General features: G+C 46.1%; 1 protein-coding gene across 3 annotated transcripts in view; it reads left to right on the top strand.

Moving 5' to 3' along the window:
- The window catches only part of LOC132822962 (uncharacterized), a 196561-nt gene that overhangs the window by 148610 nt on the left and 20228 nt on the right, over positions 1-27723 (top strand). For all 3 annotated transcript variants that reach the window (XM_060836424.1, XM_060836434.1, XM_060836416.1), the window contains 5 exons: positions 2531-2609; positions 9752-9866; positions 13899-13979; positions 16145-16309; positions 17759-17896. In XM_060836424.1, the coding sequence (XP_060692407.1) occupies positions 2531-2609; positions 9752-9866; positions 13899-13979; positions 16145-16309; positions 17759-17896 (578 nt within the window). The remainder of the gene's footprint in view (positions 1-2530; positions 2610-9751; positions 9867-13898; positions 13980-16144; positions 16310-17758; positions 17897-27723) is intronic.

Genomic DNA, 27723 nt, shown 5'->3' with positions numbered 1-27723 from the left:
TTGCTGCCAATGTTTTGACCTTTATGTTTTTGATTTAAAGGACTATAACAAAGCTAGAATTAGATTGAATTGCAACATCTTGATGACAAAAATGCCCCACTGTCTAAAGACTAAATTACTGACTGCACCAGGATCATCCTGGAGGATGTGGACACCTAATATTCCTCTTCTGTGCCATTCATTGTCATCTTAATCTTCTTTACCTTTTTTTTTAGATTAGACTTACAGTGTGGAAACAGGCCCTTCGGCCCAACAAGTCCACACCGACCCGCCGAAGCGCAACCCACCCATACCCCTACATTTACCCCTTACCTAACACTATGGGCAATTTAGCATGGCCAATTCACCTGACCCGCACATCTTTGTGACTGTGGGAGGAAACCGGAGCACCCGGAGGAAACCCACGCAGACACGGGGAGAACGTGCAAACTCCACACAGTCAGTCGCCTGAGTCGGGAATTGAACCCGGGTCTACAGGCGCTGTGAGGCAGCAGTGCTTGCCACCGTGCCGCCCCACCTACCTTTGACAAAAAGAGCAAAAAGATAATGGATTTATGTGCCTCAGAGACTGCTGTGTGCTTGCTTTCTGTTATCTCAAACTCCATCTTTGACAAATGCCAGCTGATGACTGTATTTTGTCATACGTAAAGGTTCTCCATCCTTTCAATCTTGACCTGCTAACCTGCTTTGCTTTACTGACTAACAACATTTTAAACTCATCATCTTTGTTTTCAATTGTTGCATTAATTTTACTTCATTCTGTCTTGGCAACCTCTTCTAGTCTTATACACCCCTCACACCTTTGCTCGACTCATTTCTATGTGACCACCCTCCCTTTTGCCCAAACATTGGAGTCCTTGAGATTCAGCACATTAGCTTGCTGTCTCTCCATGCTGTCTGACCCACTGTGATCTCCAGCATTTGTTGTTCTCGTTGGAATGTTCAGCTGTTTCTACCGCACTGACTGAGTTCCATTCTCACTTTATATTTCTGATATCCTCTAAAAATGTAACCCACCTTTTCGATCACCACCGAATGACAACCAAATTTTAATGTCGAGGGAAGACAGGTGACATGGTGGTAAAGGCAGTAGATTAGTAATCCAGAACCCCAGGCTCATTTTCTAAGGTCATGTGTTTGAATTTCACCAAACTCCTCTGATAGCACCTTACAAAAACATGACCTTTACCACCTAGAAAATGAAGGGCAGCAAGTGAACAGGAACACCTCTATCTGCAACTTACTTTCCAAACTGAACTCCATCTGGATTTGGAACTTATGTTGCCATTTCATCGCAGTCACTGCCCCCCCCCCCATGTACCACACAATTGTGGTTATATTGTCAGTTCTTCACTGTCACTGGGTCAAAATTCTGGACCCCCTTTTTTAATAGCACTGCAGGTATCCCTATACCTGAAGGCCCACTGCAGATCATCCAAACCTCTTTCAGGGCAATTAAGGATGGAAAAAATTAAGGTTGGCCTAGCCACTGATGACCACGTTCTATGAACAAGTTTAAACAATAAGACTCAGGAAAATATGACTTGGCTGGTAATTGGCCTTAATGAAAGATGAACGAACCAACTTTTTGTTGAAATGATTTCTGATGAATGCAGACATTTGGGAAATGTCTAGTTAAGGATGCTGTGAAACTTGAAAGGGTTCAAAAAAAGATTTACAAGGGTTTTGCCAGGGTTGGAGGGTTTGAGTTATAGGGAAAGGCTGAATGGGTTGGGGCTGTTTTCCCTGGAGTGTCAGAGGCTGAGGGTGACCATATAGAGGTTTATAAAATCTTAAGGGCATGGAAAGGGTAAGTGGACAAGGTCTTTTCTATGGGGTGGGGGAGTCCAAAACTGGAGGGCATAGGTTTAGGGTTAGAGGAGAAAGATATAAAAGAGACGTTTCTGGTGTGTGTATGGAATGAGCTGCCAGTGGTAGTAGTGGAGACTGGTACAATTACAGCATTTAAAAGGTATTGAGATTGATAAATGAATAGGAAGGGTTTGGAGGGGTGTGGGCCAAGTGCTGGCAGATGGGATCTCTATGTAGGTTTAAATAATGATGTAGCTTGAAGGCCCTAGTATCTTATGAATAAAGCCAATAGAAAAGGAGCGGATCATGGGAAGTGATGTTTCATTTGTTGATAAGATCAGTATTTCATTACAAATGCAAAACAGCTAGCGAGGGCTGGATAGTGGAATTGGATAATTAGTCCAAAGTTGCCTTTTATTAGCTTTGAGAATAGGTGAACTATTTCTGTCATGCAAACAGAAATTGTAGCCATGCTTCTGGTTATTGGTGGCTACCTCATGCTATTGAATTAGCCAAGTGAGCTAACTGTGCCCTCTCTAAAGTTTACGCAAGTATTAGTCTTCATTGGGATAGTGTAGGAGGACGAGCTGAGAAAAGTTCACAGGTCGGCGCAACATCGAGGGCCGAAGGGCCTGGTCTGCGCTGTATTGTTCTATGTTCTATTATTCAGACTTCCTCTTTCATGTTTTTTTTAATGTGATCATATTGTTCCTTACAGACCTGTTCGATGCATAATGGACCTGGCCACCAACATGAAAGCAGTTGGCAAACGCCATAGTTATATTTTCAAATACAAGGTCAGAGTTCAAAAATCGCAGATGGCTTTTCCTTGTACCAACTTTGCTATCAGCAAGAATAATGTAATGATGTATAAACAACTGATTAAAAAGGGAAGGCGATGGGCTGCTTGTAGATTATCAATCCAGAGAATCAGATCCTGGGGACTTGGGTTCGAATTCTAGAGACCTGGGTTCGAATCCTGTCATGGCAAATGATAGAATTTGAATTAAGTTTAAAAATAAATTTGTAATTAAGAGTGTAATAGTAACCATCAAACCATTATTTTGTAGGGAAGGATATCTCCTGCCCTTACTTGGTCTGGCTTGCATGTGACTGCATACTCTCAGCAATGTGGTTGATGCTTAACGATTCAGGGCTGGGCAATAAATGCTGGCCTGGCCAGTGATGCCCACATCCCGTGAATGAATTTTTATAAAAAAGCTGTGTGTTGAAGTGTACTTCAATGTTAGAAGGACTAACCTGTTTAACTTGTTAGAATATATGTTTCTCCAATGAAATACTTGCAGCAAATAACAACCTACTCAAATATTGAGTTTCCACAGTCTTTGTGGTAGAAAATTCTGAAGGTTTGCAATCCTTGAAGTTAAAGAAAAAAACTCCTTGTCTCAGATCAGGGTGGCATCTTCCTTACTTTTGAATCATGCATTCTGTTTAGACACTTCAATGCATCTACCCTGTCTATTCCTTAAAAAAATTTGTAAGTTTCAGTGAGACCATCTTCTTCAAAACTTTAGAGAATACAGAACCTGTTTGCCCAATGTCCTTTCACAAGAAGGTGTCTCCATCCTGGGAACAAGTCTAGTGTACCTTCATTGCACTCCCTGTATGATATTGACATCTTTCCTGAGACAAGGAGGCAATCTGCACACAGTACTCTAGGTACAGTCTAATCATTCAAAGTTTGTGAGAAGATTTGTAGTTCGGGTGCTTGTTGTTGTGGTTCTGTTTGCTGAGCTGGGAATTTGTGTTGCAGACGTTTTGTCCCATATCTAGGTGATATCCTCAGTGCTTGGGAGCCTCCTGTGAAGCGCTTCTGTGTGGTTTCCTCCAGCACTTATAGTGGTTTGTCTCTGCCACTTCCGGTTGTCCATTCCAGCTGTCCGCTGCAGTGGCCGGTATATTGGGTCCAGATCAATGTGTTTGTTGATAGTTTCTGTGGATGAGTGCCATGCCTCTTGGAATTCTCTGACTTTCGTAGTTCGGGACTTGGTCTGTGTGTGTGACTTTCCTGTATACCTTTGTGGTGAATTCTCCGTTCGGTGTTCTCTGTACCATCACATCTAGAAATGGGAGAAAGCCCCACCCCAAAACACACAAAAGAAGTTGCATCAAGACACTGTTCAAAAGGGCCACAACACACTGCAGTACACCAGAACTGCAAAAAGAGGAAGAAGAACACCTCTACAATGTATTCGCCAAAAATGGATACCCCCGCAATTTCATCAACAGATGCCTAAGGGAAAGACAACAGTATGAGGACATGCCGCAACCCAAAGGACTAGCCACACTACCATACATCAAGAACATTTCTGAACTGACAGCCAGACTACTGCGACCAGTAAGACTCATAACAGCTCACAAACCAACACACTCTCAAACAACAACTCACCAGGACAAAGGACCCGATACTCAGCATGAGCAAAACCAACGTAGTGTACAAAATCCCATGCAAGGACTGCACAAAACACTACATAGGACAAACAGGAAGACAGCTAACGATCCGCATCCATGAACACCAACTAGCCACGAAACGACACGACCAGCTATCCTTAGTAGCCACACACACAGATGACAAGCAACTTGAGTTCGACTGGGACAACACTACTGTTACAGGACAAGCCAAACAGAGAACAGCCAGGGAATCCCTAGAGGCATGGCACTCATCCACAGATTCTATCAACAAACGCATCGACCTGGACCCAATATACCGGCCACTGCAGCGGACGTCTGGAACTGACAACCGGAAGCAGCAGAGACAAATCGCTATAAATGCTGGAGGAAACATGACAGAAGCGCTTCACAGGAGGTTCCCAAGCACTGAGGATGTCACCTAGATAGGGGACAAAACGTCTGCAACACAAATTCCCAGCTCAACGAACAGAACCACAACACAGTCTAATCATTTTCCCACACAACTGAAGCATGTGGTCTCTACTCTGGTACTCAAATCCTCTCGTAATAAACACTAGCATTTCATTGAGCACAAAAAAAACAAAGAATTGCAGATACTAGAAATCGAAAATGAAAAATCATGTACAGAAGAAGGATCACTGGGACCTGAAACCCTCACTCTGCCTTCTCTCCACAGATGCTATCAGAGCTATTTTTGTTTATACCATTTCATTAGCCTTCCCTAACATCTTGGTGCATCTGCTTATCAGCCTTCAGTGACTCATTGACATGTCCCTTTGCACATCTCAATTCCTAACCTCTTAATATTTAAGAAATAGTTTTCAAATCTGTTTTGTTAGCCAAGTGGATAACCTTACATTGTTCCACATATTCCATTGGCAATATTCTTGCCTATTCACGAAGCCTGTCCAAATCCTCCTGAGGTAAAAACAATGACTGCAGATGCTGGAAACCAGATTCTGGATCAGTGGTGCTGGAAGAGCACAGCAGTTCAGGCAGCATCCAACGAGCAGCGAAATCGACGTTTCGAGCAAAAGCCCTTCATCAGGAATAAAGGCAGTGAGCTGAAAGCATGGAGAGATAAGCTAGAGGAGGGTGGGGTGGGGAGAGAGTAGCATAGAGTACAGTGGGTGACTGGGGGAGGAGAGGGTGGAGTGGATAGGTGGAAAAGAAGATAAGCAGGTCGGACAAGTCCGGACAAGTCATGGGGAGAGTGCTGAACTGGAAGTTTGAAACTAGGATGAGGTGGGGGAAGGGGAAATGAGGAAGCTGTTGAAGTCCACATTAATGCCCTGGGGTTGAAGTGTTTCGAGGCGGAAGATGAGGCGTTCTTCCTCCAGGCGTCTGGTGGTGAGGGAGCGGCGGTGAAGGAGGCCCAGGACCTCCATGTCCTCGGCAGAGTGGGAAGGGGAGTTGAAATGTTGGGCCACAGGGCGGTGTGGTTGATTGGTGCGGGTATCTCGGAGATGTTGCCTAAAGCGCTCTGCTAAAAGGCACCCAGTCTCCCCAATGTAGAGGAGACCGCATCGGGAGCAATGGATACAATAAATGATATTAGTGGATGTGCAGGTAAAACTTTGGATGTGGAAGGCTCATTTAGGGCCTTGGATAGAGGCGAGGGAGGAGGTATGAGCACAGGTTTTACAGTTCCTGCGGTGGCAGGGGAAAGTGCCAGGATGGGAGGGTGGGTCGTAGGAGGGGCGTGGACCTGACCAGGTAGTCACGGAGGGAACGGTCTTTGCGGAAGGCGGAAAGGGGTGGGGAGGGAAATATATCCCTGGTAGTGGGGTCTTCTTGGAGGTGGCGGAAATGTCGGCGGATGATTTGGTTTATGCAAAGGTTGGTAGGGTGGAAGTTGAGCACCAGGGGCGTTCTGTCCTTGTTATGGTTGGCGGGGTGTGGTCTGAGGGCGGAGGTACGGGATGTGGACGAGATGCGTTGGAGGGCATCTTTAACCATGTGGGAAGGGAAATTGCGGTCTCTAAAGAAGGAGGCCATCTGGTGTGTTCTATGGTGGAACTGGTCCCCCTGGGGGAAGATACGGTGGAGGTGGAGGAATTGGGAATATATGATGGCATTTTTGCAAGAGATAGGGTGGGAAGACGTGTAATCCAGGTAGCTGTGGGAGTCGGTGGGTTTGTAAAAAATGTCAGTGTCAAGTCGGTCATCGTTAATGGAAACGGAGAGGTCCAGGAAGGGGAGGGAGGTGTCAGAGATGGTCCAGGTAAATTTAAGGTCAGGGTGGAGTGTGTTGGTGAAGTTGATGAATTGCTCAACCTCCTCGCGGGAGCACAAGGTGATGCCAATGCAGTCATCAGTGTAGCGGAGGAAGAGGTGGGGAGTGGTGCCGGTGTAATTACGGAAGATCAACTGTTCTACGTAGCCAACAAAGAGACAGGCATAGCTGGGGCCCATACATGTGCCCGTGGCTACCCCTTTGGTCTGGAGGAAGTGGGAGGATTCAAAGGAGAAATTGTTAAGGGTGAGGACCAGTTCGGCCAAACGAATGAGAGTGTCTGTGGAAGGGTACTGTTGGGGACGCCTGGAGAGGAAAAAATGGAGAGCATGGAGGCCCTGGTCATGGCGGATGGAGGTGTAGCGGGATTGGATATCCATGGTGAAGATGAGGCGTTATGGGCCGGGGAAACGGAAGTCTTGGAGGAGGTGGAGGGCGTGGGTGGTGTCTCAAACTTATGTGGGGAGTTCCTGGACTAGGGGGGGATAGGACAGTGTCGAGGTAGGTAGAGATGAGTTTTATGGGGCAGGAGTCATGCTGAGACAATGGGTCGGCCGGGGTGGTCGGGCTTGTGGATCTTGGGAAGGAGGTAGAACCAGGCAGTGCGGGGTTCCCGGACTATGAGGTTGGAAGCTGTGGGGGGGGAGATCTCCTGAGGTGATGAGGTTCTGTATGGTCTGGGAGATGATGGTTTGGTGATGGGGGGTGGTGTCATGGTCTCGGAGGCAGTAGGAAGAGGTGTCTTCGAGTTGGCGTTTAGCTTCAACGGTGTAGAGGTCAGTGCGCCAGACTACCACTGCACCCCCTTTATCCGCTGGCTTAATGGTGAGGTTGGGAGTGGAGCAGAGGGATTGGAGGACTGCGCCTTGTGAGGGTGAGAGGTTAGAGTGGGGGAAGGGGTAGACAGGTTGAGGTGGTTAATGTCTTGGCGGCAGTTAGAAATGAAGAGGTCGAGGACAGGTAATAGGCCAGCACGGGGTGTCCAGGTGGATGCAGTGTGTTGGAGGTGGGCGAAGGGGTCCTCGGAAGGTGGATGGATCCCAAATCCTCCTGAAGCCATTCTACATCATTCTCACATCACACAGTCTCAATAAGCTTTGGTATCATCTGCAAGTTTGGAAATATTACGTTTGATCCCGACCTCCAAATTATTGATATATATTCTAAGCAGCTGGGGCCAACTTTCGATCCTTGTGTTACCCAAATAGTTGCAGCCTTTATTCCTTCTCTCTGTTTTCCGCCCGTTAGCCAATTCTTATTCCATGCCAGTACATTACCTCTAATCCCATGTGCTTTAATTTTTCTCACCAAACTTCTGTGGGGGACTTAATCAATGGGTTCTGAAAATTGAAATGTACTACATCCATCAGCTTGTCTTTTGCAGCTTTGTTAGTAAGATCTTCCAAAAAAAAACTCGAAGTCAAATATGATTTCCCATTCACTATGCCCAATCATCCAAGGATATGTTTGTCCCCTCCTGTATTAAAGTTTCCAGATTTTTTTTCTTGTAATGATAAAAGGTTGACAGGTCTGTAGTTCCTTGTTTTCTCTCTCATTCCCATCTTAAATAGAGAGTGACATTTGCTCCTTTCCATTCCATGGGAGTCATTCCCAAATCTATAGAATTTTGAGAGATAATCACAAATACATTAACTATCTCTTTAGCCAATTACTTTAAAACCTTAGGATGGAAGCCTGAAGATTTATCAACTTTAATTTTTCCAGTTAGAATCTTCTTACTAACTCTATTTCCCTTAAATTCCTCATTCTCCCTCTTCACTTAGATCTGCAGTTCTAGGAGATTTATTTTGTCTTCCTCAATGAAAGCTGACACAAAATAATAATTTAGCTTCTTTGCCATTTCCCTGTTCCCTGTTATAAATACTCCTCACCATGCATGCAATGGACCCAAACTTGTTATAGCCAAACATTACTTTTTGACATAACTATGGAAACCTTTGCGGTCAGTTTTTAATAATGATTTTTGTTATGCTACATCCACATTCCATTCTCCCTTTCCTTATTAATTTCTTGATCCCCCTTTGCTGTATTCTAAAAACCTCCCAATCCTCGAAAGTATTGCAATTTCTGGTAACTTTATAGGCCGTTTTTAATAACCTTAGACAATCCTGAACTTCCTGAACAGTTGACTGGCTTGAGTTTTTGTGCCTTGAAATAAGCTTCTGTTGATCATGTAACAGTTACTTAAAGACTATCCATCACTTGTGTACAGTCATGCCTTCTAACGTAATGCCCCCCCTTCCCCCAAGTCCCTCCTCCCTACCTTTTACCTTAGCCTGCTGGACACACTTTCCTCATTCCTGAAGAAGGGCTCATGCCCGAAACGTCGATTCTCCTGCTCTTTGGATGCCGCCTGACCTGCTGCACATTTTCAGTTCTAACGTATTTTCCCAATCCACCTTAACCTTCCAGTTTATACCCCATGCCTTCATAATTTCCCTTATTCTCATTTAACACTTTGCTTCAGAATGAACTAGCTCATGTTCAAGTATCAAAAATTTTATCATACTGTGGTCACTCATCCTTAAACATTCTTTTGCAACAAAATTGTTGACTAGCCCTTTTTCATTGCACAGTACTGGATCAAAATTTCATTGAATCTCCACAGTGCAAAAGAGGTCATTCTTCCCATAGAGTCTGCACCAACCTTCCAAAGAGCAGTCTACCCAAATCCCTGTAATTCCACATTCACTATGGCTAGTCCACCTAGCCTGCACATCTCTGGACACTACAGGACATTGTGGCATGGCCAGTCCACCCCACGAGCACATCTTTGGACTGTGGGAGGAAACTGAAACACCTGATGGAAATGCGTGCTGACACGAGGAGAACATGCAAACTACACATAGTCACGTAGGGCTAGAATCAAACATGGATTCCTGGTGCTGTGAAGCAATGGTATTCACCACTGAGTCACCATGTTGTCCTTATATAACATGTCTTCTGACTGGCTCCTCAAGTTCCAAGTAATTTCTTTCTACTATTAGTCATATCTTCAGTTATGTGTGCCAATGTTTTTTTCGCTCTCTTCATTGCTTATAAACACTGAATGCATGGTTTTGTGGCCCATGTAACAAATTTATTATATTTCTTTTCAACATTGTGTATCTCATGCTCCAAAGCATGTAATCATTAATTGAGGTCCATAACTGGACACCTCTTGCCAAGTAGCTGAGTAGGCCAGCTGTGAATCTGTCACAATAAATGGTGGTTTTAACAAAAGTGAATATTTCTATTGTTTTGTTCCAGGTGGGGTTTAATGAAGATGGTAAACTAAATGGTATTATCATTACTTACTATGCTGACAATGGATGTAGCTCGAATGATAATGAGGTTGGAGAATCCCTCGTATTTTCTGATAATGGTAAAGTATCTCATCTAGGAGTGCAATGTCATAACATGATCAACTTTTCAGGCTTGAATTGCAGCTGTTGATTTCTTGAGTACCTTAATCTTAGTAAAAGCTCGGTTTTTGAGCACCCAAGCCTGTCATCTAGTTCATCTGCAAGGTGAGTAATTAGCATACAATAATAAAGTTAATTAGCAATGTCAAAACAGCATTTATCTTAAGAATTATAAATATAATTAATGTAATGTTTAAAAAGTGTTAAAATTGTGAGTTAATGTAGCGGTCTTGTCGAAAATAAGTTTGAAGTACTAATAATGGGAATGAAGAGATGTTAAGTGAATTGAACAAATACTTTGCAATGGTCTTCACTTTAGATGTTGCCAGTAAGATCCCATAGGAGTGATACATCTGATTATGGAAGGAATTGAGGAACTCATAAAAGTTACCAAAGAACTACAGAATAAATTATTGGAGATTTGGGCTGATAAGTGCTTGGGACCTAATGGAGTTTATCCTAAGGTCGTAAAAGATGTGGTTAATGAGATTGTTGATGCATTTATCTTTAGTTTTGATTCAGGGAAGATTCCATTACATTGGATAACAAACAAATTAAACTGTTTGTTCAAAAAAGAAGAGAATCAGAGAGCACCAAACTACAGGCCAGTTAGCTTAACATCTGTCATAGGTCCATAAACATGTGTCCTAGACACAACCATCTTCAGCTTCTTTATCAATGACCTTTCCTCTATCACAAAGTCAAAAGTGAGAATATTCACCAGTGATCGCACAATGTTCAATACCCTTCACAACTTGTCAGATACTGAAGCAGTCCGTATCCAAGTGCTGCAATGCCTGGATAATGCCAGGGTATGGCAGAAAAATAGCAGGAAACATTTGCGCCACAGATTGCAGGCAATTACCCTGTCCAATATGAGAAAATCTAACCAGTGCCCCCTTATGTTTGATGGCATTACTGTCACTCCATCCCCCACTATTGATGTTTTGAGGGTTACCATTAACCAGAAACTGAACTGGACTAGCCATATGAATATTGCAGTCAAACAGTAGGTTGAAGGCTAGGAATCTAGTAAGTAATTTATACCTCCTGACTTCCCAAATCCTGTCTACCATTTATGTGTCATACGTCAGGAGTATGATGGAATTATCTACCCTTGTGTGGATGAGTGCGGTTTCAGCAACACTCCAGCTTGACACCATCCAGGACACATTAGTCCACTTGATTGGCACTACGTCAAAACTACCCACTTCCTGTACCACCTACACTCAGTAGCAGCTGTATGTATCATCTATAAAATGCATTGTAGAAATTCACCAACACCATGACCGCTTCCACCTAGAAGGACAAAGGTAGCAACGTACCACCACCTGCAAGTTCCCCTCTAAGCCTCTCATCATCCTGACTTGGAATAGTCTTATAGTTCTTACAGGGTCATTGTATCAACATCCTGGAACTCCCTCCTTAATGGCGTTGTGGATCTACAGCACATAACTGGCCAGCTCGACACCACCTTCACAATGATAATTGGATGGCAGTAAATGTTGGCTCAGACATCAATGGTCACATCCCATGAGAGAATACAGATACAAAAAAACTTTTATAAAAATTAAAATATTGGGAAATTATTAGAAGAGGCATATAGATAGTTATGTGAGTATGCAAAGCCCTGGCAAGTAGAATATGATATGGGGAAATGGGAAATTAGCCATTTCACTGGGAGAACAAAGAAAAAACATATTATCTCATTGGAGAGTGATTGCAGAGCTCTGAGATGTAGATGGACCTGACTGCTCTAGTGCATGAATCCCAAAAGACTATTATGAGGGTACGGTAAATAATTAGAAAAGCTAATAGAATGTAATTAGTTATTGCAAGTAGAATTGAATAAAAGAGTTGATATGTTATGCTTCAGTTATACAAGGCAGTGGTAAGACCATATCTGGAATACTATGCACAGCATTGGTCAACTTACTTAAAGAAGAATTTAAATGCATTCGAAGCAGTTCAGAGAGGGTTTCCAAGACTAATGTCTGGCAAGGGTTGCTTGTCTTATGAGGAAAGGCTAGAAAGGATAGTCTTGTGTCCACCAGATGTTAGAGAAGTAAATAGTGAGTCGAATGAAACGTACAGGACAGGAAAAGGATATTTCCTCCAATCTGAGTACCAAGAACTAGGGGTCACTAGCCATATGAATATTACAGCTATAAGGGCAGGTTGGAGGCTTGGAATCCCAGAGCAAGTAATTCACCTACTGGCTTCCAAAAGTATCTCTGTGGTCTGTCGGCACAAATCAGCAGTGTGATGGAATTCACTACCGTTGTCTGAATGGATGCAGCTCTAGCAACACTCAAGGTTGACATCATCTATAATGAAGCAGCCCACTGGATTGGCAATCAGGGGTTGCCATTTCAAACTAATGGGCTGCCATTTTCTTCCTCTCAGAGATGTGAAACTTCGGAACTCCCATCTTGAAGAGGTGGTGGAAGCAGAGTCCTGAAATATTTTTTGGTGTAGATAATGTTTGTGTCTTGTTAAGCAAAGGTCTAAATGATTATCAAGAGAGGGTGGTGCGCATTTGAGGTTACAATCAGATCTTACTAATGATGAAGCACACTTGAAGGGCTGACTGACCTACTTCTGCTCTTTCTTTGTATCTTCACATAATGATAGATAGACCAGGGTTGATTAGAACCAATAATAAATAACATCCCATGACAAAAATTGACCTTTATTAATAAAGAACTAAACGTAGTTGACAAGTTCCCCAACCAGAAATACATTTCTACTCAGTCTTAAGTTCTGGCATTGAACTTCAACAGTATAGACATTGCAGGTGCAATGACCCTCTCCCTACATTTGTACATAAGAATTAAGTAAACCATGAAAATACCCCATTTATTATAGTCAGTTTAAGCTTTGCTATGTCTATAACTAAAACTAAAATAAGCCTCCTGTTGCATTTAAAACATCAAAGAAATTTTAAAGGCACGAACAATACATTATAGAGTCATAGAGATGTACAGCATGGAAACAGACCTTTCGGTCCAACCTATCCATGCCAACCAGATATCCCAAACCAATCTAGTCCCACCTGCCAGCACCCACCCCATATTCCTCCAAACTCTTCCTATTCAAGTACCCATCCAAATGCCTCTTAAATTCTATAAACCAGCCTCCACCACATCCTCTGGCAGCTCATTCCATACACGTACCACCCTCTGCGTGAAAAAGTTGCCCCTTCGGTCTCTTTCATATCTTGCCCCTCTCACCCTAAACCTATGCCCTCTAGTTCTGGACTCCCTGAACCCAGGGAAAAGACTTTGTCTATTTATCATATCCTTGCCCCTCGTAATTTTGTAAACCTCTATAAGGTCACTCCTCAGCCTCTGACGCTCCAGGGAAAACAGACCCAGCCTGCTCAGCCTCTTCCCTGTAGCTCAAATCCTCCAACCCTGGCAACATCCTTGTAAATCTTTTCTGAACCCTTTCAAGTTTCACAATATCTTTCCGATAGGAAGGAGACCAGAATTGCATGCAATACTCCAACTTTGGCCTAACCAATGTCCTGTACAGTCACAACTTGACCTTCCAACTCCTGTACCCAATACTCCGACCAATAAAATAAAGCATACCAAACACCTTCACTATCCTATCTACCTGCGATTCCACTTTCAAGGAGCTATGAACCTGCACTCCAAGGTCTCTTTGTTCAGCAACACTCCCTAGGACCTTATCATTAAGAGTATAAGTCCTACTAAGATTTGCTTTCCCAAAATGCAGCCCCTCGCATTTATCTGAATTAAACTCCATCTGCCACTTCTCAGCCCATTGGCCCATCTGGTCCAGATCCTGTTGTAATCTGAGGTAACCCTCTTCGCTGTCCACTATACCTCCAATTTTGGTGTCATCTGCAAACTTACTAACTGTACCTCTTATTGTTGTTTAGTTTAAGATGCAGTTCAAGATGTGGCCATTGCTGTTTCTTCCTCCTCTCAGATCCATGGCCTGACCCCATGTTTATTTTGCAGTATACAAGTGTCAGAACTGGAAGCTGATCCCTGTTGCACTTAAAACAAACCGAGCAGCTCACACATGGTGCAGATCTCCAGGTAATCTCCAGAAAACCGCATTATTCCAGTTTGTATTAGTGAATGGGGTTGGTTAGTGGAGTTGACTAAATGGTTGGATTGTGATGCAGAGTGATGCCAACAGTACAGTTTAAATTCCTGCATTAGCTGCTGTCTTCAGGAAGATCCCTCCTTCTCAGCCTCTCTGCTCACTTGAGGTGTAATATCCTCAAGGTAAACCAGTCTCTCTCTCTCTCCCTCTCTCTCTCTCTCTCTGCCTAATACAGAAGTAGGCCTATGGTCTGATAAGACTATGGCAACTTTTAACTTTACTGAATAGCTTAACAACCCACAAACTGTGCTAAAGAAAGCAGCTCACTGAGGTCTGTTACACCCCAACCAACACATTCCAAGGCATGGGAATCAGATACTCAAAGAGAATATCGAAACGAGCCCCCTTTCTCATAGCGATAATTGCAATATTCTGTGTCTTAAACATCCAGTAGTACAGCCAGCCAGGTTTATCTGTCAGTGTCGGGTTGGAATGCGGTTGAACATAAAAACATAAGAAATAGAAGCAGGAATTAGACTATCACTCACCATAAAATCCTTAAAAGTTTGGGTAAGGAGTTAGGGTGCATGCTGAGGGTAAATTGAGGGCTACCACATCAGGTAACACGAAGGAAGGTCCTGGCTGGAGCGAGTTGCTGGAGTGGAGCTGGGTTGGGGCGGTGGAAAGGAAGGTGAAAGGAGAGGATTTAGGTGCTGTGGAGCTTGGAATTAGAATTTTCTCGTCTTTGGGGTGTCAGTTTAGGGCCATGGTTGACGTCTATCAGTAGGGAGTGTGTAAAGGGCTGGGGTAGATGTACTTTGGGAATTGTTAGTAGCATGTTGGGGATGGGTTACCCAGGAGGGTTTTGAGCCTCTCACCCTTTCTGAGCAACTAGTGGCTCATCTAAAACAGATCCTTCCAAATTCTCCAACCTACATGGATTCTTGCAGGTGGTTCCAGGCACGGGACATTGCAAAATGGGATCTTAAATTTCCCAGGAAGTTCCTATAGCTACATCTGGAATTCTACACAGTCCCAATGTGCAAATCCATTTGTGTTGCTCCAATGACAATCTAGTGCTCCGAATATCTGAGCTACACGTGGATGTCTGAACAATGATCACTTTGTCACTGAGAGAAGTGGAAAGTCCAAATCAAGATCCAGAGTGAATATGCATTTGTGGCTGTCTTCAGATTGTCCCATTATGGGCAATAGATGATGTCACATTGGGTTCCTTGCATTGGGGAGAACAAAACCAAATTGTAAGCAATGCTGTAAACTGACCTGTAATTTCTGACTAATGCCACCAGCAAAATCTTTGCGAAAAATTTCCCCTTGATATCATCCTACGTCACCTGAGGTGAAGTAATATCCTCAGATTACATAGAACATAAAACAGTACAGCACAGAACAGGCCCTTCAGTCCACATTGTTGTGCCGACCATTGATCCTCATGTATGCACCCTCAAATTCCTGTGACATTTAATAAATGTGGGATTGTGTTCTCCTGAAGGCAGCATTGATTTCAAAGGTGATGATCAGGTAGATTATTTAACCTTGTTATAGCATCAATGTTCTTGAAACTTGATGCTGCTCCAAAGACTGTCTTATTAATTCCTTGATCTAGCATTGAACGCCAAGCTAATTTTGATATTCATTATTGTGTCCAATATTGCAATCTACTATCAAATTTAAGCTGACAGCCAACAACAAGTTGGGTTTCAGCAGTACCCTCTAATAACCAATGTAACTTCATGGGTAAATGTAAAAGCAGTAGTTAGCTATATTTGTGTCAGTCTGGACGAAATTGGAAATTAGAATTGAACTTGCCATGAAAGCTGAAAATGGAACCCAAGATGGTGATGAGAACTAAATAGGTCTTGGTAATGTCGTTGATGGGAGTCTTTGTCACGGTTACTGAGGGAACTTCTTGTTAATGAAACACCACCTAGGCAGGACATTTCATCTTAAAGATCCCACCCATGATTATGCAGCACTGAAGCACCGTATATGTACAGTAACACTATATCAGCCAAATGACTGAATATCAGCCCAGATTACTTACTTAATTCAGCAGTGTCCATAATGTGTCAGAGACTAGAGTTCCATCACCAAGCCAAGTTGACATGCAAATATAAAATTCCTGCTTTTACAGGTTCAGTACCCAACATATTTGTCATTGAGACAATTCTTGAACATGTGGCCAAATTTCTGAACTTGGATCCAATCGCTGTAAAGCAGAAGAACTTGTATGTTCAAGGAGACATCACACCACTGGGCTTCAACCTGCCCTACTGCAGCATCCGGGATCTTTACTCAAGTGAGTCCGGTGCTAGATTGGACAGATTCTCATTCTGTGATGACCTATTGTATTTGATAACAACAGCAGTGGATGTGAAATCCTCTATAGCTTTGCATCTATCCTTCTGACTACTGCATTAGCTTCTCTCAATGCTGAAGAAGTAATTGAACAGTCTAAATTTAGTCGCTGAATATTAAGAATACTCAAAGAGCTCTTTTACAAATCTTATCAATGATTTGGTCATCCTATTCAAAGGTGGTATGTACATCATTCTCTCTGTTTTGTGAGCATTACATATTGACACAATTATTAAGGTGGTTTAAATGTCTTATTTTCATTGTTCTTTAGTTGTCCCAGTTGTGCCCACATAAGTTTATAATCACAGACCACAGGAAGAAATGATTGTGTTATGTAGGTCTGAGCTGCCTGCTGGTTTATGTTCATACATTCACCACATTTATTCAGGAACCAAACATGTTTTTAGGTGCTTAAAGATACCAGGCATCCGTGCAGAGAAAGTAGAGTTCACATTTCGGAAACAGTGACCCTTCTTCAGATGCGAACAGAAGAAGGGTCCATGGACCCGAAATGTTAATGCTGCTTTCTCTGTACAGTTACTGCAAGACCCTGCTGGGTTTCTCCTGAAATTTCTGTTTTTGTTCAGATTTCCAGAGTCTGCATTTCTTTTTTATTTTAGCATAACATGTCTCCATCCCTTCACAGCCCATCTTCATTCATTCACAATTCTCCAAAGAAATCAGACTTGTGTGCCAGAGCATTATCAAAAAAATAACATGACCAAACCTGAGAGCAGGCTATCTGCTCAATTTCTCAGCTGAAGGGCTGCAGAACTGACTGAAGCCAGATTGTTGAGGTGAGGGGTTAAAAGTAGAAATAGTGGAAAATTCGGGATGACCTGAGATATGATTGTGGCCGTTATTTTAGTCTGTGGATTACAAACATTGTCCTGCCCTCTATGATCCACTGCTGGTGAAACTTCATGTCTCCATTCATCGTCTCAGGATGCTGTTTAATCAAACTAGACATCCCATGGTAAACTTCTTTTGTCATACAAAAGCAACAGCAGCAGTAGAATTAGTACAACAGTCAAGATGTCAAGTTAATGACTGCAGCAAAAGGAATTATTTTATAAACAGGGCAAATTGGATTGTGTGAAGTTGGTTTTACAAATTAGCGCACTCAACATGGGGCTTGTATGCTCAGGATACTAATCATAATGCAGAAGTTAGTTAGCACACTTCATGGCTCATCTGATTTTTATTTGCTTTTAGTGGTACTTACTAATGAATACACAAAGCATATGAAATGTAGATAATTCAGCTGTGATTGAACATTGTACAACCATGTCTATGTTATGCAAAAACACTTGGACAGCATTACTGTATTTTCCTATTGCACCCTTTAATGAATTAGAGCATTAACCATTTTTATTGTCATTCTGAACAGCTCAGTTAGAAAAAGTGGATGTGGCTGGACGCCTGCAAGCAATTAAGAAATTCAATGCAGAAAACAGGTGGAAGAAGAAAGGACTGGCAGTGGTTCCCCTCAAATACGGCCTGTATTGGTCTGAAAGCTATTACTTGTGTGAGTGCTGCTTGAAACACTGTGGTCCTGTAGTCGGTTTAGATTGCATAATTAAAATCATCAGGGGATTACATACACATCACGGAGGAAGAATATCTCTATTGTTCTTTAAGAATGTTTGAACATCTATGAAATGTAATTATCTTAATTGCTATTTTGACTTACTCTGTAGGGCAGTGTATTTACTAAGAATGGTGCAAAGGTTGCACAATCAAGTCTCGTGTGACGAGAAAGAAACATTTGTATCTATTTGGCTTGACGTTGGCTTCTTTAATTATCAGATTACATTGAAAAGCAGCTTCATCCACGATGATCATATCCCAGCTCAAAGGCATTGAAATAATTAGTTGAGTTCAACCCAAACTACTGGGGGAGAAAAGACTCCTTTTCAACTGTCACCTCCTCTCGCATTCCCCCACTCCAGGGGCACTGTCTGTTCATTCCAGTCTAGCAGTTAGACACACCATTGTTCTGTCATTCTGACAATCCGATCACTTAATCTGAACTATCAATATCCTTTCTCCCCTCACACTCTAAACTCCCCCCCCCTCCCCCAACTATTGCATAACTGCTGTCCCCTGCACACTTTCACTTTGATAAAAAGCCACCTAGACTTCAAATATTAGCTTGCTGTCTCTCCATGGATGCTGCCTGACCTGCGGTGATCTCCAGCACTTTTTGTTTTCAGTTCAGCTTCCAGCATATTCAGTAATTTGCTCCTGTCACCTGTACCTGACAAGCATGTTTACTCAGTTTTATACGTTATCAAGCTATGAATTATCTTAATTCAGCATAAATTAGTGTTAAATTGATAGTATGAGAATACACAAAGACTGGATTGCAACAGTAAGTGTTTTAGTGCACTCAATACCTTGGCATTTAATCAGAATGATTGCAATTTAGTGTATTTTACTTAGGCTCAGGAGCTCCACCTACTGTAGATATCAACATCTGTCACGAATCTGAAAAAAACAAGCACAAACCTTCAGAGTCTTGAAATTTTGAAGAATCATTTTTAAAATGTATTTTTTTTATTATTTAATTTAATGTTTATCCTAATTGTCAGTCATTCTACTGTTATTTGTATGGTGCTGTTTATTTGAAGTATAGCTAATCTTTTGAGTTCCTGCTATATTTTTGCAACTTGCACGAATACTAGTCCAAACTTAAACTGAACAAACAGGGCACCAAGATACAAAAGGCTTTCCCTTAGGCTGGTGCTGCAATTCAGAATTGCTGCCTATTTTAGGTGTCAGTGAAGTTATACTGGTTTCACCCAGCCAGCACAGTGGTCAGCACTGCTGCTTCACAGCGCCAGGGAACAGGGCTCAATTCCAGCCTAACTTAGTTAAGGTGGGATGCTCTTTCAAAGTTCAGTGCAGACTGAGTGCACCGAATGGCCTCTTTCTGCCCTGTAGAAATTTTATGATTCCAGCTTAAAATTACATATTCGCTTGTTCAATATTGGCAACTGCAATTTATCTATTTCATTGTGAACACAGAAAAGGTCTTCTGCTTTCTTAGTGCACTGGAATCCGTTAACCCACTTGCACTGACTTTGGCCAGGCTGTGCTATTAAGTGTAACAAATTGGACTAGGTTTAGAGGAGCTCAACTCCTGATAACTTCAGAATGGGTGTCATGTCAGATCTTTCACCGTAAGCTGTGGTAATGTTCTGAACGTAGGTTGCTGCTGCCAGTGGAACTCTTTGGAAGTCTTTACGTGCACAAAGACATTGTAATTACGCTGCAAGTTTAAACTTACAATGGGCAAAGTACAATGTCACCCTGCAAGTTCAAATTCACCACACAAAATATATGTGTGCATGTGGATCTTTGTCGGAGTGTGTGTGTCTGGGTTGGGGGTTGTGAGTGTGAGAAAGTGTATGTGTGTGTGTGTGTGCATGGTGAGTGTAGAGTGTCTTAAGTCTGTGAGGGGGTGTGTGTGTGTGTGTGTGTGTGTGTGTGTGTGTGTGTGTGTGTGTGTGTGTGTGTGTGTGTGTGTGTGTGTGTGTGTGTGTGTGTGTGAGATGGTGGTCACCTGTGATGTGACATGAACCCAAGGTCCCGGTTGAGGCCCTCCCTATGGGTACCGAACTTAGCCATCAGCCTCTGCTCGGCCACTTTCCTCTGCTGCCTGTCCCGAAGTCCACCTGAATGTCCTGGACCACTGAAGTGTTCCCCAACTGGGAGGGGAACACTCCTGTCTGTTGATTGTTGTACGGTGCCCATCCATCCATTGTCGTAGCCTTTGTTCGGTTTCCCAATATACCATGCCTCAGGGCATCCTTGCCTGCAATGTATAAGATAGATTTGCGACACACTCCAGTCCTCCGCTCTACCAGCTGAGCTATCGAAGGAGAGGCGACAGATTTGCGACACACTCCAGTCCTCCGCTCTACCAGCTGAGCTATCGAAGGAGAGGCGACAGATTTGCGACACACTCCAGTCCTCCGCTCTACCAGCTGAGCTATCGAAGGAGAGGCGACAGATTTGCGACACACTCCAGTCCTCCGCTCTACCAGCTGAGCTATCGAAGGAGAGGCGACAGATTTGCGACACACTCCAGTCCTCCGCTCTACCAGCTGAGCTATCGAAGGAGAGGCGACAGATTTGCGACACACTCCAGTCCTCCGCTCTACCAGCTGAGCTATCGAAGGAGAGGCGACAGATTTGCGACACACTCCAGTCCTCCGCTCTACCAGCTGAGCTATCGAAGGAGAGGCGACAGATTTGCGACACACTCCAGTCCTCCGCTCTACCAGCTGAGCTATCGAAGGAGAGGCGACAGATTTGCGACACACTCCAGTCCTCCGCTCTACCAGCTGAGCTATCGAAGGAGAGGCGACAGATTTGCGACACACTCCAGTCCTCCGCTCTACCAGCTGAGCTATCGAAGGAGAGGCGACAGATTTGCGACACACTCCAGTCCTCCGCTCTACCAGCTGAGCTATCGAAGGAGAGGCGACAGATTTGCGACACACTCCAGTCCTCCGCTCTACCAGCTGAGCTATCGAAGGAGAGGCGACAGATTTGCGACACACTCCAGTCCTCCGCTCTACCAGCTGAGCTATCGAAGGAGAGGCGACAGATTTGCGACACACTCCAGTCCTCCGCTCTACCAGCTGAGCTATCGAAGGAGAGGCGACAGATTTGCGACACACTCCAGTCCTCCGCTCTACCAGCTGAGCTATCGAAGGAGAGGCGACAGATTTGCGACACACTCCAGTCCTCCGCTCTACCAGCTGAGCTATCGAAGGAGAGGCGACAGATTTGCGACACACTCCAGTCCTCCGCTCTACCAGCTGAGCTATCGAAGGAGAGGCGACAGATTTGCGACACACTCCAGTCCTCCGCTCTACCAGCTGAGCTATCGAAGGAGAGGCGACAGATTTGCGACACACTCCAGTCCTCCGCTCTACCAGCTGAGCTATCGAAGGAGAGGCGACAGATTTGCGACACACTCCAGTCCTCCGCTCTACCAGCTGAGCTATCGAAGGAGAGGCGACAGATTTGCGACACACTCCAGTCCTCCGCTCTACCAGCTGAGCTATCGAAGGAGAGGCGACAGATTTGCGACACACTCCAGTCCTCCGCTCTACCAGCTGAGCTATCGAAGGAGAGGCGACAGATTTGCGACACACTCCAGTCCTCCGCTCTACCAGCTGAGCTATCGAAGGAGAGGCGACAGATTTGCGACACACTCCAGTCCTCCGCTCTACCAGCTGAGCTATCGAAGGAGAGGCGACAGATTTGCGACACACTCCAGTCCTCCGCTCTACCAGCTGAGCTATCGAAGGAGAGGCGACAGATTTGCGACACACTCCAGTCCTCCGCTCTACCAGCTGAGCTATCGAAGGAGAGGCCTCCGCTCTACCAGCTGAGCTATCGAAGGAGAGGCTCCGCTCTACCAGCTGAGCTATCGAAGGAGAGGCCTCCGCTCTACCAGCTGAGCTATCGAAGGAGAGGCCTCCGCTCTACCAGCTGAGCTATCGAAGGAGAGGCCTCCGCTCTACCAGCTGAGCTATCGAAGGAGAGGCTCCGCTCTACCAGCTGAGCTATCGAAGGAGAGGCCTCCGCTCTACCAGCTGAGCTATCGAAGGAGAGGCCTCCGCTCTACCAGCTGAGCTATCGAAGGAGAGGCTCCGCTCTACCAGCTGAGCTATCGAAGGAGAGGCCTCCGCTCTACCAGCTGAGCTATCGAAGGAGAGGCCTCCGCTCTACCAGCTGAGCTATCGAAGGAGAGGCCTCCGCTCTACCAGCTGAGCTATCGAAGGAGAGGCCCGCTCTACCAGCTGAGCTATCGAAGGAGAGGCCCGCTCTACCAGCTGAGCTATCGAAGGAGAGGCCCGCTCTACCAGCTGAGCTATCGAAGGAGAGGCCCGCTCTACCAGCTGAGCTATCGAAGGAGAGGCCGCTCTACCAGCTGAGCTATCGAAGGAGAGGCCGCTCTACCAGCTGAGCTATCGAAGGAGAGGCCGCTCTACCAGCTGAGCTATCGAAGGAGAGGCCGCTCTACCAGCTGAGCTATCGAAGGAGAGGCCGCTCTACCAGCTGAGCTATCGAAGGAGAGGCCGCTCTACCAGCTGAGCTATCGAAGGAGAGGCCGCTCTACCAGCTGAGCTATCGAAGGAGAGGCCGCTCTACCAGCTGAGCTATCGAAGGAGAGGCCGCTCTACCAGCTGAGCTATCGAAGGAGAGGCCGCTCTACCAGCTGAGCTATCGAAGGAGAGGCCGCTCTACCAGCTGAGCTATCGAAGGAGAGGCCGCTCTACCAGCTGAGCTATCGAAGGAGAGGCCGCTCTACCAGCTGAGCTATCGAAGGAGAGGCCGCTCTACCAGCTGAGCTATCGAAGGAGAGGCCGCTCTACCAGCTGAGCTATCGAAGGAGAGGCCGCTCTACCAGCTGAGCTATCGAAGGAGAGGCCGCTCTACCAGCTGAGCTATCGAAGGAGAGGCCGCTCTACCAGCTGAGCTATCGAAGGAGAGGCCGCTCTACCAGCTGAGCTATCGAAGGAGAGGCCGCTCTACCAGCTGAGCTATCGAAGGAGAGGCCGCTCTACCAGCTGAGCTATCGAAGGAGAGGCCGCTCTACCAGCTGAGCTATCGAAGGAGAGGCCGCTCTACCAGCTGAGCTATCGAAGGAGAGGCCGCTCTACCAGCTGAGCTATCGAAGGAGAGGCCGCTCTACCAGCTGAGCTATCGAAGGAGAGGCCGCTCTACCAGCTGAGCTATCGAAGGAGAGGCGCTCTACCAGCTGAGCTATCGAAGGAGAGGCGCTCTACCAGCTGAGCTATCGAAGGAGAGGCGCTCTACCAGCTGAGCTATCGAAGGAGAGGCGCTCTACCAGCTGAGCTATCGAAGGAGAGGCCTCCCCCTCTCTGAGGATGAGAGATCAGTCCTCAGCAGGGGCCTCACCTTCGTTCCCCTACGCCCTCGGATTAATGAGTTCAACACGCGGCGAGATATTGAAATCCCCTAACCCCGCCCCCAGCTCCAGCTCCAGCTCCAGTCCCACACCAGGTCCTAGCTCCCAGCCCTGCCGGATTTTCACCATCCCTCCAGATCTCCCCCTCTCTGAGGATGAGAGATCAGTCCTCAGCAGGGGCCTCACCTTCGTTCCCCTACGCCCTCGGATTAATGAGTTCAACACGCGGCGAGATATTGAACAATTCTTCCGCCGCCTTCGCCTCCGTGCCTACTTTCACAACCAAGACTCCCGCCCACCCTCTGACGACCCCTTCTCCCGCCTCCAACACACCCCATCCACCTGGACACCCCGTGCAGGCCTCCTACCCGCCCTCGACCTCTTTATAGCCAACTGCCGCCGTGACATCAACCGACTCAACCTGTCCACCCCTCTCACCCACTCCAACCTCTCACCCTCAGAACGTGCAGCCCTCCACTCCCTCCGCTCCAATCCCAACCTCACCATCAAACCCGCAGACAAGGGAGGCGCGGTGGTAGTTTGGCGCACTGACCTGTACACCGCTGAAGCCAAACGCCAGCTCGCGGACGCCTCCTCTTATCGCCCCCTTGACCACGACCCCACCTCCCACCACCAAACCATCATCTCCCAGACCATCCAGGACCTCATCACCTCAGGGGATCTCCCATCCACCGCCTCCAACCTCATAGTCCCACAACCCCGCACCGCCCGTTTCTACCTCCTGCCCAAAATCCACAAACCTGCCTGCCCCGGCCGACCCATTGTCTCAGCCTGCTCCTGCCCCACCGAACTCATCTCCCAATACCTCGACACGGTCCTGTCCCCTTTAGTCCAAGAACTCCCCACCTACGTTCGGGACACCACCCACGCCCTCCACCTCCTCCAGGATTTTCGCTTCCCCGGTCCCCAACGCCTTATTTTCACTATGGACATCCAGTCCCTGTACACCTCCATCCCCCATCACGAAGGACTCAAAGCCCTCCGCTTCTTCCTTTCCCGCCGCACTAACCAGTACCCTTCCACTGACACCCTCCTTCGACTGACTGAACTGGTCCTCACCCTGAATAACTTCTCTTTTCAATCCTCCCACTTCCTCCAAACTAAAGGAGTTGCCATGGGCACCCGCATGGGCCCCAGCTATGCCTGCCTCTTCGTAGGATATGTGGAACAGTCCATCTTCCGCAACTACACTGGCACCACCCCCCACCTTTTCCTCCGCTACATCGATGACTGTATCGGCGCTGCCTCGTGCTCCCACGAGGAGGTTGAACAGTTCATCAACTTTACTAACACCTTCCATCCCGACCTGAAATTCACCTGGACTGTCTCAGACTCCTCCCTCCCCTTCCTAGACCTTTCCATTTCTATCTCGGGCGACCGACTCAACACAGACATCTATTATAAACCGACTGACTCCCACAGCTACCTGGACTACACCTCCTCCCACCCTGCCCCCTGTAAAAACGCCATCCCATATTCCCAATTCCTTCGTCTCCGCCGCATCTGCTCCCAGGAGGACCAATTCCAACACCGCACAACCCAGATGGCCTCCTTCTTCAAGGACCGCAGATTCCCCCCAGACGTGATCGACGATGCCCTCCACCGCATCTCCTCCACTTCCCGCTCCTCCGCCCTTGAGCCCCGCTCCTCCAACCGCCACCAAGACAGAACCCCACTGGTTCTCACCTACCACCCCACCAACCTGCGCATACAACGTATTATCCGCCGCCATTTCCGCCACCTCCAAACGGACCCCACCACCAAGGATATATTTCCCTCCCCTCCCCTATCAGCGTTCCGCAAGGACCACTCCCTTCGTGACTCCCTTGTCAGATCCACACCCCCCACCAACCCAACCTCCACCCCCGGCACCTTCCCCTGCAACCGCAGGAAATGTAAAACTTGCGCCCACACCTCCACACTCACTTCCCTCCAAGGCCCCAAGGGATCCTTCCATATCCGCCACAAGTTCACCTGTACCTCCACACACATCATCTATTGCATCCGCTGCACCCGATGTGGCCTCCTCTATATTGGTGAGACAGGCCGCTTACTTGCGGAACGCTTCAGAGAACACCTCTGGGCCGCCCGAACCAACCAACCCAATCACCCCGTGGCTCAACACTTTAACTCCCCCTCCCACTCCACCGAGGACATGCAGGTCCTTGGACTCCTCCACCGGCAGAACACAACTACACGACGGCTGGAGGAGGAGCGCCTCATCTTCCGCCTGGGAACCCTCCAACCACAAGGTATGAATTCAGATTTCTCCAGCTTCCTCATTTCCCCTCCCCCCACCTTGTCTCAGTCGGTTCCCTCAACTCAGCACCGCCCTCCTAACTTGCAATCCTCTTCCTGACCTCTCCGCCCCCACCCCACTCCGGCCTATCACCCTCACCTTGACCTCCTTCCACCTATCCCACCTCCATCGCCCCTCCCCCTAGTCCCTCCTCCCTACCTTTTATCTCAGCCGGCTTGGCTCTCCCTCTCTTATTCCTGATGAAGGGCTTATGCTCGAAACGTCGAATTCTCTATTCCTGAGATGCTGCCTAACCTGCTGTGCTTTGACCAGCAACACATTTGCAGATGTATAAGATAGACAACATTGGCTGAGTCACATGAGTACCTGCCATGTACAAGGTGGGAGGTGTCCCTACATGTAATAGTGGTCTCTATGTCCACACTCTGACACATCTTGCAGCACCTACCGTGACAGGGTTGTATGGAGTTGTCCTGAGAGTCAGGCAGCTTGCTACGAACAATGATCTGTTTGAGGTTTGGCGATTGTTTAAAGGCAATTAGTGGAGGTGTGGGGAAGTCTTGGGGAGGTGCTCATCCTCATTGATAATGTGTTCCAGGTCACGAAGAACATGGCATAGTTTTTCAGCTCCTGGAAAATACTGAACAATAAAGGGTACCCTGTCGGTTGCAGCACATGTCTGTCTCCTGAGGAAGTCATTACGGCTCCTTGCTGTGGCACGTCGGAACTGGCGGTCGATGAGTTGAGCATCGAACCCTGTTCTTGTGAGGGCATCCCTGAGTACTTCCAGGTGTCCATCACATTCCTCCTCATCTGAGCAGATCCAGTGTATGTGTAGGGCTTGTCCTTAGGGGATGGCTGTTTTAATATGTTTTGGGTGAAAGCTGGAGAAGTGTAGCATTGTGAGGTTGTCTGTGGGTTTGCAGTAGAGTGTGGTGCTGAGGTGTCCATCCTTGATGGAGGTGCGTGTGTTCAAGAATGAGACAGATAGTTGAGAGTAGTCCGTGGTGAGTTTGATGGTGGGATGAAACTTGTTGATGTCACTGTGTAGTTTTATCAGTGATTCCTCACCATGGGTCCCGAGGAAGAAAATGTCGTCAAAGTACCTGGTGTATAATGTTGGTTGGAGATCCTGCACAGAGAAGAATTCTTGTTCAAACCTATGCATAAAAATGTTGGCATATTGGGGGGCAAATTTGGTCCCCAAGGCTGTTCCATGTGTCTAGATGAAGAACTGGTTGTCAAAGGTGAAGATGTTGTGACCAAGGATAAAGAAGATGAGTTGTAGGATGGTGTTTGGAGATTGGCAGTTGTCGGTGTTGAGTACTGAGGCTGTTGCCGCGATGCCATCATTGTGGGAGATGCTGGTGTAGAGTGCGGAGGCGTCCATTGTGACGAGGAATGTTCCCGGTTCGACTGGTCCATGGGTGCTCAGTTTCTGTAAGAAATCCATAGTGTCGTGACAAAAGCTGGGGATCCCCTATACAATTGGTTTCATAACCGGAGAGATTCTCACATAGCGATGCTCCGAAAGCTAGTGTACTTCCAATTAAACCTGTTGGACTATAACCTCGTGTTGTGTGATTTTTAACCCAGTGAAGGTCTTGAGACTGTCAAGAACTTACCTGAATAAAGCAACTAATGTCATAAACACGGGACCTGCCCTCCACTGTGCTCCTCTGTCCCTCCTCTGCTGCACTGCTTCTTTTCACTGGTGTTCCCTATGGGTCACTGTGCTGAAGCATTGTGGTTTCACCTGGACTGGAAATTCAGACTGTAAGTGCACAAGGCGGCAATCATGCAGAGATCTTCACAGGCAACCAGCAGTACATTGAACATCACCATTGATCAGAAGACCTGGCCTATTATCTTATGTGCAGTTATTTCTCTCCTCAGAATATGCTAGTAAGAGGTAGAATCACATGAGATAAAGATGTCCTATGCATATTTTAGAAAATTCCAATAAACATTTGGCTTATATGTGATTATACCTAGCAATACTTTGAATGTTTGTTTGGAAGAAATATTTGTTTTCAATAGCACCGGGAACAATCCAGTCACTACATGATTCTTTCTACTGACACTTGTACTAATCAGGTAACACTGTACCTCGAGAGAG

The sequence above is a fragment of the Hemiscyllium ocellatum genome, chromosome 2, assembly GCF_020745735.1.
Source record: "Hemiscyllium ocellatum isolate sHemOce1 chromosome 2, sHemOce1.pat.X.cur, whole genome shotgun sequence".
Taxonomy (NCBI): domain Eukaryota; kingdom Metazoa; phylum Chordata; class Chondrichthyes; order Orectolobiformes; family Hemiscylliidae; genus Hemiscyllium; species Hemiscyllium ocellatum.
Note: the sequence above shows the minus strand (reverse complement) of the source record. Positions and strands in the feature narration are given on the sequence as shown.